The 17,135-nt window shown below is 38.6% G+C and overlaps 2 protein-coding genes across 3 annotated transcripts; one reads left to right on the top strand and one right to left on the bottom strand.

Annotated features, from left to right (window-relative positions):
- Positions 1–316: 316 nt before the first annotated feature.
- On the top strand, positions 317–8,039 carry LOC114301156 (proteasome subunit beta type-1). Of its 2 annotated transcripts, none has more exons than XM_028246069.2 (7): positions 317–590; positions 695–802; positions 5,646–5,727; positions 5,979–6,108; positions 6,189–6,331; positions 6,576–6,662; positions 7,734–8,039. In XM_028246069.2, the coding sequence occupies exons 1-7, from the start codon at positions 544–546 to the stop codon at positions 7,806–7,808; spliced, it is 672 nt and encodes a 223-aa protein (XP_028101870.2). In that variant the 5' UTR covers positions 317–543; the 3' UTR covers positions 7,809–8,039. The 2 variants fall into 2 exon arrangements, with proteins under 2 accessions (XP_028101870.2, XP_028101871.2); XM_028246070.2 differs by having other exon boundaries at positions 413–590; positions 669–802.
- Positions 8,040–14,671: 6,632 nt separating this feature from the next.
- Positions 14,672–16,094, bottom strand: LOC145819381 (uncharacterized). Its single transcript, XM_082913367.1, has 2 exons — positions 15,987–16,094; positions 14,672–15,154 (listed from the first exon to the last, which is right to left on the bottom strand). Exons 1-2 carry the CDS (start codon positions 16,092–16,094, stop codon positions 14,672–14,674), a joined length of 591 nt encoding a protein of 196 aa, XP_082769493.1.
- Between the last annotated feature and the right edge of the window lie 1,041 nt (positions 16,095–17,135).

Raw genomic sequence — 17,135 nt, 5'->3', positions numbered from 1 at the left:
AGGAGTTGAACGTGGAAGATATAGCGGTGGGATTTAAAAGGTATATTTGAAATTATGGTCAGAGTCCAAAAAAAAATAAAGAGATGCATTTTAGTGGTGGGAGGACAAAGAAGTGAGAGTCCAAAATACAAAAGTAAAGACATTTTAGTAGCCATCGAATGAGAGTAAAATTACCGTGGAAACAAATGAAGTAAAAAATTTAACAAATTTCGTTTTCATTTAATTTGTTTTAACTTAAAAACTTAATAAAATTTTAAAATATATTCAATTTTAATTTATGTATACTACGAGCCAGCTCCACAAAATTTTTAGTGATAACCCAACCAAACTCAACTAACCCGACTGGAACCCGCTTATACCAGCCGAGTTAGCTAGCCCGGGTTAAATGTAAACTAGGGTCTAGGGAATACTTCTGGATAAACGACGCCGCTTTACGTGGCCTTTCCCTGTCTTGAGAGGCAGGAAAGAAATGAATAGCCAGCAGATCTACTACATTTTTGATCTCTGCAAAAGCCCTAATATCTCTCTCTCTCTCTCATCACAATGGCAAAGCAACACGCTAGATGGTCACCTTACGATAACAATGGCGGGTGAGCCCCTTTCTCTCTCTCTCTCTCTATATATATATATATTTAGATACATATTTATTTTTCACTATTGATTTGTAGTATTGTTGTGTATAATGTATATGCAGGACTTGCGTTGCTATCGCAGGTGCCGATTACTGTGTGATTGCGGCCGATACTCGGATGTCGACTGGTTACAGTATTCTCTCTCGCGATTACTCCAAGATCTGTAAACTGTACGCTCTCTTTGTTGTTGTTTTTTTTTATGCTTATTGTATTTCTCTTAGGTGATTTGATCTATATGGTTGAGCAATGTTACTGGTTATGCTTATTATTCTGAATTGTAGTTTAGATCAAGTAAATTTTGATGTGGGAATTACTTTTCGGATTAATGTTACGAAATTTGATGATTCACTGGACACCCAGAAGAAATTTTACAAAGGAGGGGGAGCTTAGGTAAAGTTATTTAGATTTTGGAGGGGCCAAAGTAACATGATATAGTTTGTGAGAAGGGCAATATGCTCTTTTTTTTTTTTTTTTTTTTTTTTAATTATTCAAAATCGTATGGGGTTAATGCCAATTTTTTGAAGTTTGGGGGGCTGATGGCGCTTGACCGCACTAAAGTGGGTCCTCTCCCCATATTCCTTTTCTCATGATTTATTTGAGGTTTTAACCTCCAAATTACATGTGGCGTAGATTCCAATTTAAATGTTACAAATCCTTTCACTTTTCTTGAGAATCTGGATCCAAGTTGGAAGAAGATCCTCTCCCCGTATTCCTCCTCTCAATATCTTGTGGATAATTTAACCGTAGATTTGGAGTCTCTCTGGATAATTGATGGAGAAATCTCTGTAAATAATTATACTGTAGTCTGAAATTCTATAGTAATTATAAAAATCAAGCCTTCCAACAAGTAGATAGTAAGTGTAACCCCTCACCCTTAGTGAATATTGGCTTTCTTATATTACTACCTTATATAAATGAAAACACACTTTTATTTAATACTTGAGAGATTACAAGAAAAATAGCGCTGAACACTCTTGGTTGTAAGACTTTGCTCTTTGACTCTGATATTACAAGATGCAATCCTCACTCTTCTATATGCAAAGAGTGGACTTCAAATTTGGAATTGAAAAACACACAATTAAAAGATTAAGATAAGATTTTTATAACAAGACAATGAACTTTTTACAAATATGAATTATTGAAACTAAAAGATAATAAACTTTTATAGTGGTATCACCAGTATACTAAAAGATAACATGCATAGTGGTATGTACACTATGTCTGATCCATTATTAGTGGGTATTTCTATTACTTTGGCTTTATTCATCATGTGAGTAGGTGTGTAAATGGTTCGGTTTGGTCAGTGTTAAAAGAAAGTTTAGACCGAGCTAAACCTTTTGATTTTGATGATTGAGGAACCGACATAGACTGTATGCTACGGTTTGGCTTGTTGGTTTGATCTAGAGAAGAATTCATATGAGGTTTTAAAGGGTTTTATAAAAACTCATAAAATTTTATATTGAGAATAAATGAAGAAAAAGAGTAAGAAAGTTGCTCTATAAATGTTTCATTACTTAATTTTTATCACAAAAAGTGTATTATATTGGTCACATTTGTAATCTAATACTCAAAGAATTAAAATGTATAAGCGTATTTAAATATAATATTTCGGTTGATTTGGTTTATATCGGTGTAAAAAATTTCAAAATTGAAACATACTGTATGTGATGAAAAACAAACTAAAAACATAAATTTTGGTCGGTTTTGAGTGGTCAGTCTGGTCTCATTCTACATGTGACCTATTTTGTTGCGTTTTCCATTTGCAAGATTCTTGCTTATTTTTCAAATATGCATATGTTCGTCTCTTGAAATCATTCATTTTCTTGATACAGGAGGAAGTGAATCATTTGAAACTGAAGAATAAGAATTTTCCTTAAACGATTGGAAGACTCTTAAGGTTCATATTAATGAAATCTTTAAAAATTCAAATTTTAAAATCAAAGTAAAATAGAAATTTTTGAAGAAAGAATTTTACTAGTAATACAGAAGGAATATTTGTGCATATATCATTGTTTGATATGAATAAAATTAGACAATATCACTGTATCAAATATAACTATGTTCATTTATAACTTATACAAGTCAATGTCTATTTTCAAGCAGAAACGATGTTTAAATTGTGTTATGGATAGTAGATGGTTTAGCTTTGAAAAAACCTTAATAGGAGTAGTTCAAAGTAATTTGTACAATGAACCAATTTGGTTCATTACCAAACCAAATTAGAAATACAAACTCAAGGTATGAGTGGCCTTGATGCCAGAAGCAAAAACATTGCTATTAACTATAGGTTTATATATAGTGGTTGATGTAGTTAATCCTTTAGTAAACTTGTACTTGAAATAGAGTAGTTTGAAAAAATAAGTGCTCATGTCGTACAAAAAAAATGTCAATCTAGAAAGGTTAATGTAAAACAATTATCAACCTAGGAAATGGGTTATTGGAGAAACTTCAGATTATAGAAATCTGGAGAATTTAACAATTCAAGAAAAAATGTGTTGTTTATCTAGAAAAATCTAGACGAAAATCAATTAGTGATCTTAAGATCTAACTCTACAAGTAGTCTGCAAAAACCAAGAACGAATATATGGCTATAATGGTAGAATCTATTATGGAAGAAAGTTCAGATGATGGAATAATATGATACAAAACTATAATATTCCAAGCAATATATAGAGCCAAACACCCCCATAAGTTAAATCCAACTTAGGATACCTAATACCCAACTCCAAACATACTATGGGTGTACTGAAAACACCACCCATCAACATAAGAAAAAAAATAAAAAATTCGGCATTCCTTTTTTTCTTTTTGGGGTCTTAGAGATGGGTGGTGTTTGGTTACACCCATAGGCATGTTTGGAGTTGGGTTTTAAGTATCCTAGGTTGAGTTTAACTTAGGGGTGTTTGGCTTTATATATTGCTTGTAATCTTATAAAAAGAATAAGTGTCCTTATTACAAAAAAATCTTTATAATATCATAAAATCATTGATATCATAATAACTAAACCTAAAATAATTTGTATAGTTAGTCTAGCTATCACTAATAATAAACAGTTGATGGAAAAAGGATTATCTGATCATGAAAAATTCTAAAAAATAATGAAGACGGGGTGTAAAAAAATTCTAGAGATGTTTAGTAAAGTTGTAGAAGGTAGTCTTCCAAATTCATATGTTGAATAATCTTTCAAATTTCCAGGTTATCATTCTTGCACTATTAATGCACTAGTTGACACTGGTGCTTCATATAGTTTGAGAAAACTTGAAGTTCTACCTTCAAAAAAATGGGTTCTATTTAAAAATCTCATTGTATTCAGATTGGTAAATGATCAATCAGTAACCATGAAATATAAAAGTTATAATGTTCCAGTCATTCTTAACCAAAAAGAATGTCATTGAATAAATTATTAAATTTCCATTTTGAGATGGTATCTTTTTTGGTTGGAAATGCATTTTTAAAAGAAGAAAATAGACATTTTCTTCAAATAGACATTTTCTTCAAGCTTAATCGCATAATGCTCTCAGGGTAATGGAAATGCTCCAAGTGCTTAAATAAGAAATAATTGAAGCAGTAGATATTTGTTTAATTGTTTGAGAGCTGTATAAGATCAAGAGAGAAGCCTAAATCTATTATGATTCAATGCAAGAGATGGACATCTGCACATTTGAAAAATGTGTAGAAATCTTGCAAGTAGAAGACATAACAAAGTGGTTCACATGATGAATACAACCAAAGTAGTGGGGATTACTCACTAATAATGGATCATACATAGTGTACATAACACTATGTATATTTCTTATCTTTTAGCATAATGGAAATACCACTATAAAAATTTGTTGTTTTTTAGTTTCAACGATTTAGATTTGTAAAAGGTTAATTGTCTTATTGCACAAATCTTGTCTGATGTTTTAATTGTGTGTTTCAGTTTCGAATTTGAAGTCCACTTTTTGCCTATAAAATGGTGTGGACTACATCTTGTAGTTTCAAAATCAGGAGCATAATCTTATAAGCAGGAATATTCAACTCTATCTTTCTTGTAATATCTGAAGTATTTAATAAAAATGCGTTTTCAAATAACTCATGTATTAAATATGTGTGTTTTCTTTCCATAAATATTTTTTTATTGTCTTTAATTTTTTGGAGGTCTTAAGAGTAGTGATATAAATCAAGTTAATATTCATTGAGGGCGAGGGGTTACACTGATGGTCTACTTGTTGGAAGGCTTGATTATTAATTTCAACAGACAAAGCAACCATGACATCCAATTCAAAAGCAAACAACATTGAGGCAATAATTCATGAAGCTTGAGATTTTTTTATTACTATAGAAGTTTGGACTGAAGTATAAATATTTAGAGAGTGTTCTCTCTCAGTTCACCAGAGAGAATCCGGATCCAGAATGCAACCCCCATGTATCCGCCAATGTAATTAGATGACATATATATATATATTTTTTTTTGACTAGTTTTTTAAAATTGAAAACTGAAGTGAAATTCGGCTAAACAATTGAAAAGGTAATGTAATGTAGTTTGGCAGCCAGTGAGAGCTACAAAGTAGATAATCCCAACAAAGTCAGATTGGTGTGAGATTGTTTTAATTATGAAAGTAGAATCAGTATTTTTCTTTGAGTTACATCTTGGTATGCAAGGCATCTAATCTTGATTTCATGGACCTGATTATTAATTGTATATAGTTTTTTTTTTTTATAAAACCCTCCTGTTAACAAGTGGAAGACAAGAGGTTAATGTTGTTGCACCATTAATTATCTGCCCACAGAATTAAACTAAAAATGGGTGTAAAATAACTAGTTGATATCAATCTTCTATCTCAGTTACAAAATAGGGTTCTCTTGTCATTGCTATTAGGCACCTTTCTTACACTCTTAACTCATAGTTGGAACAGTTATGACCCACGGAAAAATGAAATAATCGGTGCCTTCTCCTTCTTGCATGCAAGTGCATAAGTTTCTTGTATGGCAAGGCCATGTATCTGAATTGTGTTTTTGTTGACCTTGCAGGGCAGACAAATGTATGATGGCATCCTCCGGTTTTCAGGCTGATGTGAGAGCTCTACAAAAGGTTTTGGCAGCTAGGCACTTGGTGAGGATTGAAATTTTTTAACCCTAGTAATTCTATTTTCACTTTTCTTATAAAAATAAATAATATGAAGTATGCTAAATTACTCAACGAAAATAAAATGCTAAATTTGGTGAGACCCATTTGTTGGAGATATTACTAACAAATTGAATTTGTTTTCCCTGGTTCTGAGTTATGGTTTGTTGCTTGAGGTTTGAGGAAATGGAAAGATGTGCTGGAAGTAATGTGTCATTTTTCTTTTTCTTGGGACACAGATCTATCAGCATCAACACAACAAGCAGATGAGCTGTCCTGCAATGGGTCAACTGCTCTCGAACACCCTTTACTACAAGCGCTTCTTTCCTTATTATGCTTTCAATGTTCTCGGTGGCCTTGATAATGAAGGTAAAAAGTGCGAATTTTTTGGTGCAGTTTTTATCCCTCTATTTCATATTAACATTACATATTTCTTTGAAATACTACAGGTAAGGGTTGTGTCTTCACATATGATGCTGTTGGCTCCTATGAGAGGGTTGGATACAGTTCCCAAGGTTCTGGGTCTACACTCATCATGCCTTTTTTGGACAACCAGCTGAAGTCTCCAAGCCCTCTCTTGTTACCTGCCCAGGTCTGGTTTTAGCTCTAATTGTTCATTCACAAATCTTCTTCCACAACTTTTTCTTTGTAGTGAAAAATTATATGAATATATTTAATTTAACTAAGCATATAAATTCTTGATAGAACATTTATCAAAAAAAAAAAAAGTTCTTGAAAGAACAAAATGGCGAAAAAGGATTTGTGTAGCCAACCCCACTTGATTGGGATACAAGGCTTAGTTGGTTTGCTTTAGGTTTAACCAAATGACTATGCAGGATGCTGTTACGCCGCTGTCAGAGTCTGAAGCAGTTGATTTGGTGAAGACTTGTTTTGCATCTGCGACAGAGAGGGATATATACACTGTAAGCTTCTGTGCCATTGCTGCATCACTTTCACTTTCTTTTTTTTATAAATCTCGAACATGAAGATTATGCCACATTATCTGGAATTTTAAAGCTGTGCAGCAGAACCACCACTAAGCAATCTCATCCATTAACATAAATGTGTAATACACTGGAAAATTACAAAACACATTAATATTTTTTTCCTGAGACCACAAGGAAAATTAGACTGAAAAATCAAATTTAGTTCTTGCTTCTCTGCTTCATCTTTATTATACATTCATATTTTTGGTTCCCTCTTTCATGATGGCTAATGTTTAAATATTTCTTCATTTTTGTGATCATGTTTTGAATAATGACAAGGTTTCTAAAAGCCGTGGTTTCAAACTAAACCAAATCGTGTTTTACTGGTTCGGTCTGATTTTGTTCCAAGATTTTCATGGTTTGACTTGGTTTCAAATTTCATGGAACTTTTTTAGGTAGTGGTTTGGTTCTTGGTTTACTCCATAATTGAACCAACTGAACCATGCTTACCCATGTCTCATAAGTTGTAAGCTGAAGTTATACCAACTTTGCCACAGATTTCCAAAATAAGAAAAGCTATAATCAACTCGATAAGCTATCCAAACAGCCCTTGAAATGTATTGTTGATAACACTCCAAGGGACTGTTTTGATATGTGAAAAGAAAGAAACAAATGGGAAATTGTTGCATGTAATAAAAAAAATCTTGAGACGAAAATTGAAATTTTGTCGAGCAAATTAATTAGATGGATATTAGAAACTGAATGTAGAAGGATTTATTTATTTATCGTGAGCCTTCATTTCTCATTATGAATATTAGGTTTTGGAAGCCATATTAGATTCCCCCTTTCTCTTCCTCACCTCTTCTTCTTGAGGGGATAATTTGAAGTCATATTAGATTCTCCTTTCCAATCCTTGCATATTAATATCAGGTTTCTTCACTGTTGCGAGTGAGCGATGCATTTATAAGTAGGCTTGGATTCGAATATTAGCTCTTTCAGCTATGTAGTTCCCTGTTGTATTATTTTTATGTTATTTTACTTTCTAAACATTCCTTGTATGTTTTGCAGGGGGACAGGCTGGAAATTGTCATTTTAAATGCTGATGGTGTTCGTCGTGAGGAGATGGAACTTAGAAAAGATTAGTGCTTGTTTTGTCTTATTTGTTTTTTCTGATAAGTAATTAAGGCTTATTTTGTTGTGTATTCGTTTTCTGGAAAATGTTTGAAGTGTTCTCGTTAACAATTCTGAAGACAGATAAAAATGGTGATGATATTTTCATAATTGTTTTTCGTTCATTTTGTTTTTTGGGAAGTAAGATGTAAGATTATGTTTGAACTTTCTTATGAAATCTGAAATAGTCATTTTTATTAGAAAGATTATTGCAAATGAAGGGGGGGGGGGGGAATCAAATTTATATGAAAATTATTTTAAAATTTCAAAATTTATCCTAGTCACCTTAAGTTATTCCAATCAATTTATCAAGAGGGTTGATATTTATCCCAACCTAATTACTTTGGCCCACCTATTTCTTTAAATTTCCACTCAACAAAATGAAATCTTTACAATTTTTTCTTTAAACCCCGACCTTAATACCAGTTATATACTGATCCCAAAACCAAACCCTAGCACCTTTCGCTTCTCTCTCTAATTTGGATTCTTTCTTTGTTTTCTTGCATTTAAATCAAGTATGAGTGAGAAACAGAGCAACAGAAAAGACCCATCAATAATAGACCCATCAACAATGGCCATCATTAAAACTTTTATCATAGGTTATGTCGAGTGATTTTTTGCATTTATTCTTCCTCTTCTCTCTTTTCTTCGTCATCTTCTTTTGAAAAGTTTAGGTTTTCATCTTTCTCTCTCTCTCGCTCTCGCTCTCGCTCATTCTCTTTTGCAATGGATAGGGAGGTCATGATGGCGGAGTGTGTTCGGCAACACAATGTCGAACAAATTCTAAATGTACGGCAACATAGTGTTGAATGAATCCTGAATGTTCAAAAATATAGTACTAAACAAATCCTTTTAGTTCAATAACACAGTGCTGAATGAGTTGATCTCTCTTCTCTGATTTAGATTTGTAATAGGGGATGAGGGTGCTTGTTGGTGGAGGTGATGGTTAAAGTGGTGGTTGTGATGGTGAGGAGTGGTCAGAGATGGTAGAGGTTGCAGTGATGAGGGGTGGTTAGAGATGGTGGTAGTTGTGGCGGTAAGAGGTGGTCGGAGATGGTGGTATTGCCTGAGGTGATTAGGGTTAGGTTAGAGTTTGGAAAATTAGGTTTAGAAGAATAGGAATGAGGGCAAAAGTGGAATTTTTGATTGAAACAAAATTGGAATTAAAAAAAAAACGAGTGAGGTGAGGGTGGGTGCCTCTATTTACATACCACCTTTCATCTCAAGACACAATATTAATTATTTTTTTTATTACAATTTTAACCTTAGATAAAATGACCACAAAGGACAAAGGGTTATGTTACACACCATTTGTATAATTACCATAAAGGACAACAATGAATATAATACCCATTAAGAATTTTAAACATTACTTATGTATCTTGTATGTCAAGAATTCAAAAACCCTACAACAAAAGCCCAAAACTCTCAAAAGAAAAAAAAAAGGCCAAATTAGTACACATTAATGTGTGTTTGGGAGAGAAAAGATTGAGTAAACACTTAACCTTTGGCATAATGCTCAAAGTAGTTACCCTAAGACTTAAACTCATAACCTCAAGGTTATTAAGCTAAGTCTTAACCATTGAACCAATGGTCACCCCTCAAAACTCTTAAAAGAAATAACTAAAAATATACATATTGTATGGGGGTGAAATATTCTCCGTTCTCCGTACGCCTTGAATCTAAGCTTCACGTGGCGTTGCTTGACTTGAGAACAGAAAGACGGTAAGCTACCTGGCAGTGTGCTGCCGGATAAACCCTCCGATGATCAAGTCAGCACACTTGGAGAGGAAGAATGAATAGAGCACTCACGAGAGAGAGAATTCGAAATACTTTCAGGTTGCTTACTACTAACGTCTCCATGTTCCTCCTTTTTCTAGGCTCGCCATGCAGCCACAAAGATTGTGGGCGCACTACCTCTACTGTCCTTCTCTGGGCAGACGACTGTGCTCTCCTCTACCTTTCTTACACATGTAGAGGCCAAAACCTCCAAACAGTGTTTGTCGAACAGCTAAACGGTATTGACACATACCAGGAGTTGATTTCCCTTTTCTTATCATTGGTCCTGGTAACTTACACAACCGAGCTATCACTTGGAGACAAACATCACAATGGATAGTTATAGCCGAGCTAAATCGAACCGATCAAAGCTGACAAGCCGCGGGGCGCGACACTTGGCGTCTCGTCCTCCCATCGTACCCTCAAGGGTTACCTATTTCTATATTCGCGGTTCGAGCCACACACAACTCAGTCAAATAAACCTCAATCTGATCTATGGGCCCACTCGTCTAAGCACGGCCCAACACCATAATTTACGTGGGCCAAGCTCGGTTTGACAACGTGTTCTGCCTTAGCTCGGCCAAACGTATCTCGGTCGCTCTTAACGTTCTGCCGCACTCGACACGGATCCAATTTGGTCTCAGCGCCTCAAGCTCTCCTTTCGAGGCCTAACACCATGTCCAGTGTTGGTATAGGTCGGCCAGTCGTTCGGTGCAAATCTCCTTCTCAATTGCCCCTTAATCCCATCCGAGCTAAATGTGATTGGGATTATTATTCTGACCGAACTATCCAATTTGGTCGGTTATTGAGGCTTGTGCCAGTCGCCTTGTCATCGATCAATCAGCCGTACTGACAAACCATCTTTTCAATGCCACGTGGCCTTCCCTAACTAGTTTTGTGCATTCCTATAGCTGTCCCATTATCTCTGAAATTTGAAAAGTTGGCGCCCTTTCGCATCATTCATATATACGAAAGGTGTGCCCCTTCCCCTTTATCACTGCTCATCTTCCTTGAGCGAAACCCCCAACCCTTTGAGTCTCTGCCTTCTCCGCCATTATCGCCACTGTTATCACCCTCGCTCGCATTATTTCCAGAGTTTTCCATCTCAACGAGCATCACAGCGAAGGTCGAGGTAGATTGGAGCCTGATTTGGTACTCAAATCTGTAAGTTCCTCTTACTTTCATCACCATTTTTGTGTTCTTTGTGTTCTTCTTTTTTTGGGACCATTGATATGCTGTCAATGCTCCTCTCATGGGGAAAAAGCATAGGCGTCTGTAGAAGTTAAGTAAAACTGGAACCCAGAACATGTATGGGGCCATCGTGCCCCTTGTCTTTCTTAGCTTCTGTGTATAGCCTCAAATTTAAGATAAACACATTGATATCTGAGAAAAATCGAGCTAGGTCCCAATCTAGATCCTCAAATAGGATTGAGTCGAACTGAAAGTGGTTTGTGGATCTTCCGAGCGACATCGTCTGCGCTAAAACTTGGTGGATCATCCTGCCGAGGTAAACGCCAAGCGATTAGGACTTGGCCACAAATCGGCCTAACATGTTAGGCTTCACGACTGGTCTAAAATCCAAACCATGTCAGAGTTTAGCACACGAAAGCCTTTGGGAGCCGTGCACTCGTTTCCATGCTAACACTTGCACTTATTTTTAATAATGCAGAACTAGGACTGACCAGGCACACATTGACATCACATCAGTGAGACTCAAAGACCGAGCAAATAATAACTTGAGTAGCTCAATGTTGACCGAGCTACAGTCAGTTCATTTTACAAAATAAAACCAGGATAGATAGGGAAATACCGCTTTATGGTCAGCTCTCTTAGGGCAATGGTTGAATTCTGTAGAGAGTACAACATTCCAGATGATGTCCACCTGGAACTGGCCAAGAAGGGAGACACTCCCTGGGGCGAGCTGGACAAATGCCCCTTCACGGTTGTGTCTATTGTGGAAGGCGATTTGCGCTTCCTAGTCCAACCCCCGGTCTACAATTTTTTGAGGCAAACTAGGCTGTGTCCCACCCAAGTCTCCAACAATACATACAAAATAATAAACAGTGTGGCCGCGCTGAATAGGATACTGGGTCTGAATCTCGGTCTTGCCGAGATATTCCACCAATATATACTTAGTAAAAATAAATGAGGCTTCTGCTGGTACCTCAAGGTTAGAAAGGGCCGAACAAAGCTCATAGAGGGCAATCCAGACAAAGAGGTGAATGATGATAACTTCTTGCGTGGGTGTCTGGGAATTACGAAGACATCGAAGCACCCATACCAGGCTGGTACATACATAAAAATTTTGGGAGTGTTGGTGAGCATCATAGCGCGGTTTAATCTTTTTTGAATTTGAATTGCCTTTGCCGATCTAACCCTTGCTTCATTTTTGCAGATTATAAGCTCTTGGCAGATTACTCCAACGCTAACCAAGAGGCGATAAGAGTTGCTCTGCGGCGTCCAATCGAGGAGCGTGAAGCTAGAAAACTGCTCGGTTTCGAACCGAGTTACCGGCATACTGTGCTGCGCAAGAGCAGGGTCACCGATTTTCTTCGTGCTCCTTCTCTAGAACCAGACCCAACTCTCTCGCCGATCAGACTAGTTCCCTTAACTGCCAAACAAAAGATGGCCAAGATCTGCGCAATCAAATCGATGATTATAGGCGAGCCGAGTGACTCTCAGCCTGCGGAAGCTGCTCGGGGTCAATCCTCCAAGCCAACCGTGCTAGGCAAGAGACCGGTGCTGGCTCTTGCTAGTGAACAAGCTCCTGGTCGGTCCAAGAAAAGACCAAGACCGGCACAAATCGAGCGGCGCCTAGTCGATGAGGATTCAGCCGAGCTATCATCGGTTGATTAGGGAGACCAGACTGACAAACCTCTTGCTGGACAATCCATCCAATTAACTGCTCCTCCAGTCTGGTCACCTGAACTAACATACAAGGGTGAGCAGTGTCAGTGGCAGACTCAGTATATGCCGACAAAGACTATTCGCTCGGCTTTAACATGACCAAGGGTTTACTTCTCCCTGTGGACATGAAAAAGCACGACAAACTGTCTGATTTGAAAGTCCTTCGATTGGCGGCAAAGTCAATCGTTCTGGTAAGTAAACAAATGGTTTCGTTTCAAGTTATTGATTGGTTCCCCGTACTAACTTCTGCTTTTCTATAGGCCACGCAAAAAAAACTATCTTGCTCATGAACGTATGATTTCTGTCCGACAGAGTCTACGGGACGCTATCGCAGATAATAAAGCAAAAACGGTCGAACTGGAGAAGTTGAAGAGCGTACAGGTGGTTGCAAAGGCTGAAATCAACCAGCTCGCAAAACGGCTGGCAAGGGCTAAGGAGGACAAGCAAAACGAGCTACAGGTAACCAAAGCCAGATATATTACCGAGCTATGGAAGCACACAAGGCCGAGTTAGAAAAGCAAGTGGACAACGCCGAAGATCGTGGCTATGCGGAGGGCGAAAAGCCTACGAACGGCAAGTCAAGGAGACCAAGGACATCTTTTTCCAATGCGACTGGAAAACTGCCATGGAAAAACTTGGCCTTATGTAAAACTCTGATATGTTCAAACATCCTCCAACCGCCGTCATTTCGGTTCATATGCAAGCTTATGCCAGTGCTGTGCAACAGAAACTGATAGAAGAGGCGAAACTGGCAGCTGCGGCAGACTCTTCCCTCATGTAACACACCGATCAAAACCCTCTTTCTGAGGTGTTTGAAGAAAGAGGAAACCAAGCCTAAGGGGAGCCCGAGCAGTAGTTAGATATGGTGGTCGGCGTGGAAGAAGAAGATGCTAAGATAGGCGTGACCGACCAAGAGAACACGGTAGATCTGGATTAGTCTTCTTTTTTTTTTTTTTTTTTGTAATGATCCCCGGTTTTGTAATCGCACTTTTTCATGAATGAAAAATGATGAAGTTTTTGCTCGCCATGTATTCGAATTTTTTTTTGCCTTGTTATCATTTTCTTTGATTTGGCCAAGATATTTATCGCTCAGTTTCATAGCATCAAGCCGAACATAAATGTAGCAGAGATAAAATCTTCTCGTTGCATTCCAAGTGTAATGATCTTTTTAGGCCGAGCTGATTTCTCTTCAAACCTGCACAAATGCAAAACTCCTTTTTGAAATTGGGAAAGCGTAGCTGCCTTGCAGGCGAGTAAATTCAGCTCAGTAGGGGGTCCAACGAGCAAAAATTAGCTCGGGGAAGAAAACACTTTCACGAGCAAAATCAGTTCGATTGAAGGGCAAAAACAACCGTTAGGGTGGACAAATCGCAAACTCATTCCAAGGCTAGTGAATCAGTTCAGGTTAAAGAGCAAACTTAGCTCGGTCTAAAACATTTGTGTAGTGTAACACTAACTATTTTAAAATTGGAATATGATAAAACACCAACTGGTTGATTGGGTGAGCAAGGTCAGCTCGGTTCTAATACAAGCTAGGTAATACACCAACTGTTTGAGCGGGCGAGCGAGCAAGGTCAGCTCGGTTCTAACACAAGTTGGGAAAAACACCAACTGTTTGGGCGAGCGAGCGAGGTTAGCTCGGTTTAATGAGCAAAATTAGCTCTGCAACGGTGAGCAAAAATCAGCTCGGGCAATCAAGAGCGAAATCAACTCGGGTAACCGATGGCGAGCGAGGTCAGATTTGTTTAATCGAGCAAAATCAGCTCGACTACTGCTAGAAAAAATCAGCTCGACCGATTTAAAAAGCAAAATTAGCTCATAACCGGATAACAGTTTGTACAGTAGGCAAAGTCAGCCCGATTTGGGCATTGCCGTTGGCACTCATAGTAGCTTAATATTCTTGTAATATTTTTCGTACAGAAACGTATACTATAAGAAAAAGAAGGGGCTATCTTCTATTACACGTCACACATTACATTCAATGGCAAAAGGCCAAGTTTCAAAAATCAAAGAAGTAGAAAAGATTAGATTTCAAAAGTAAAATAGCTTGAGGTTAGCCGCATTCCATGGTCTGGGATAGTTCTGCCATCTAAGTGCTCTAGGTGGTACGCCCCTTTGCTTGTAAGGCTAGTTATCTTGTATGGCCCCTCCTAATTTGCTCTTAACTTGCCCTCTCCAGGGATCACTATGTTGCCCATTACTTTCCTCAAGACCCAGTCGTCGACCTTAAATAGCCTTGGATGTACGGTCTTGTTGTATTTCTTAGAGAGCTCTTGTTGGTAGGCAGCTATGTGGATCAGTGCCCGTTCTCTTCTTTCTTCAGCTAGGTCAAGTTCCAAGGCCACAACTTCGTTGTTTAAGTCTGGTTTAAAACTTTCGGAATGGATGGTTGACATGCCGATTTCCAATGGCATGACTGTCTCCATGCCGTAAGCCAAGGCAAATAGAGTTTCCCTGGTTGAGCGTCTTGGTGCAGTGCGGTAGGCCCAGAGCACATTGGGGAGTTCCTCAGCCCACCTCCCTTTGGCCTTCTCCAGTCGCTTCTTCAGCCTGTCCAAGATGGTTTTGTTTGAAGCTTCGGCTTGACCATTTGATTGAGGGTAGGCTGATGTGTTGTAAAACTTAATCTTTAACTCCTCGCAAAATTCGCAAAAAAGTTTTCCGTCGAACTGAGTGCCATTATCCGAAATGAGGGCCTTCGGGATGCCGAAGCGAGTGATGACATTCTGCTAGATAAACTTCTTTACATCCTTTTCCTTGATGGTGGCCAATGGCTTGGCCTCTACCCACTTAGTGAAGTAGTCCGTAGCAGCGATGAAAAATTTACGGTTGCCCGGAGCTGTTGGAAGTGGTCCTACAATGTTTAGTCCCCAAAGTGCAAATGGCCAAGGGCTTGTAAGGGAGAGCAATTCTCTGGCCGGCTAGTGGATTTGTGAGTGAATTTTTGACATTTTTCGCATTTGCAAGCATATTTTTGCGCTTCGGCCTGCATGCACGACCATTAATAACCCTGGAAAATTGCTCGGTAAGAAAAAGATTTGCCCCTGATATGGCTTCTGCAGATGCCTTCATGAATTTCAAAGAGGAAAGCTTCAACTTTGTTGGGGTGGACACATTTCAGGTATGGCCCAGTAAAAGATTTCTTGTATAGGGCGCTAAATAGAGAGAGCCAAAACCGCTCTGACTTGGCTTTGATCTTGTTGGCCTCCTTCTTTTCAGTGGGCAGAATTCGATCCTTTAGGAAGGTGATGATTGGATCCATCCAAGACGGTCCCAAGTCGGTGCAGAGTACTTTGGTCGCCTCCGGTTCCTCAATGCTCGGTCGGGGTAAGAATTCTATCATCAAAGGATTGGAAAAATTCATTTGCATAGATGCTAGGCCAGTCAATTTTCTGCTTCATTGTTTTCTTCACAGTTAATTTGTTTCATTCTTATTGCGGCAAACTTTTTGATTTCTGCGCGTACCAACGCTTGATATTTAGCCATCATTTTATCCCTGGCCTCATATTCCCCAGAGACCTGATTGACCACCAGCTTGGAGTCATTGAATACCATAAGTTCTGATACTTTCATTCGCAAAGCACTTTTCAATCTGGCGAGGAAGGCTTCATATTCCGCCTCATTGTTGGATGTTGGGAAACCAAGTGTGATCGCATGCTCAATGGTCAGCCCATCTGGGAATGTCAATATGACCCCCAGCCTGGCGGAGGCCCCATCGACGAAGAGCTTCTATATCTTGCCAATGAACAACTTCCAGCAGTCGGAGGGATTTTAAGAGTTCCGTAATTCCAAGGTACTGGTCGGCTCGGTCTGACTCTTTCCTGCACCTCCATTGAGCTTGTATTTCGGTAAGTTGGCCGGTTCTTCCATTTCTTGCCCGGCTTTATCTTGTCGTTCTACTACTTGTTCCCCACCACTTTTTGCTGCTATCAAAGCCGCGGGCCACGCCAAGTCTACGCCAGCCAAATCAACAGGGCAAACAGGGTGTGTTCCAGGGGAAAATTTTGCCACGAAGTCGGCAAGGGCTTGAGCTTTGATAGTAGTGCGCGGTTGGAACTTGATGTCATATTGTCCCAATTCTACGGTCCACTTCAAAATTCTATCGGTGAAGTCCGCCTTCTCAAAGAGCACCTTAAGCGGGAATTCGGTCAGCACTACTATTGTGTTGGCATGGAAATAGTGCACTAACTTCCTGGAGGCCATCATGAGAGTTAATGCCAATTTTTCAAGTGGTAGATATCTCGATTTAGCCGGAATCAGTGTCTTGCTGATGTAGAAAATAGGGAGGTACTGGATCCCTTCAGGACGGACGAGGACCGCACTTACTGCATATTGAGAAACTGCCAAGCAGAGATATAGCTCTTCGTTCGGATGTGGCGTGACCAGGATTGGGGCCGAGGAGAGATAAGCCTTTAGATCCACTAACGCGCAGTCACACTCATTATCCCAAAGAAACTTGGCTTACAAAGTCTTGAAAAAGGGCTTGAAATGATCTGAAAACCAGCAGATAAATCTATTCAGCGCGACTACCATTCCGGCAAGGTGTTGCACGTCCTTTGTGGAGTTTGGCTGCTCCAGTTCTTGTATTGCCTTGATTTGGAAAGGGTTGGCTTC

Source organism: Camellia sinensis, chromosome 2, assembly GCF_055761805.1.
Source record: "Camellia sinensis isolate YWXY chromosome 2, ASM5576180v1, whole genome shotgun sequence".
Taxonomy (NCBI): domain Eukaryota; kingdom Viridiplantae; phylum Streptophyta; class Magnoliopsida; order Ericales; family Theaceae; genus Camellia; species Camellia sinensis.
Note: the sequence above shows the minus strand (reverse complement) of the source record. Positions and strands in the feature narration are given on the sequence as shown.

What these genes read in the sequence shown, in the direction of transcription:
- LOC114301156 (XM_028246069.2), top strand. Translation starts at nt 544, where the DNA reads ATGGCAAAGCAACACGCTAGATGGTCACCTTACGATAACAATGGCGG. An exon ending in CGGTGGCCTTGATAATGAAG is followed by an intron (nt 6,109 to 6,188) that starts GTAAAAAGTGCG and finishes GAAATACTACAG; the next exon opens with GTAAGGGTTGTGTCTTCACA. An exon ending in CAGAGAGGGATATATACACT is followed by an intron (nt 6,663 to 7,733) that starts GTAAGCTTCTGT and finishes TATGTTTTGCAG; the next exon opens with GGGGACAGGCTGGAAATTGT.
- LOC145819381 (XM_082913367.1), bottom strand. Translation starts at nt 16,094, where the DNA reads ATGAAAGTATCAGAACTTATGGTATTCAATGACTCCAAGCTGGTGGTC. An exon ending in TGGCTAAATATCAAGCGTTG is followed by an intron (nt 15,155 to 15,986) that starts GTACGCGCAGAA and finishes TTTTGCGAGGAG; the next exon opens with TTAAAGATTAAGTTTTACAA.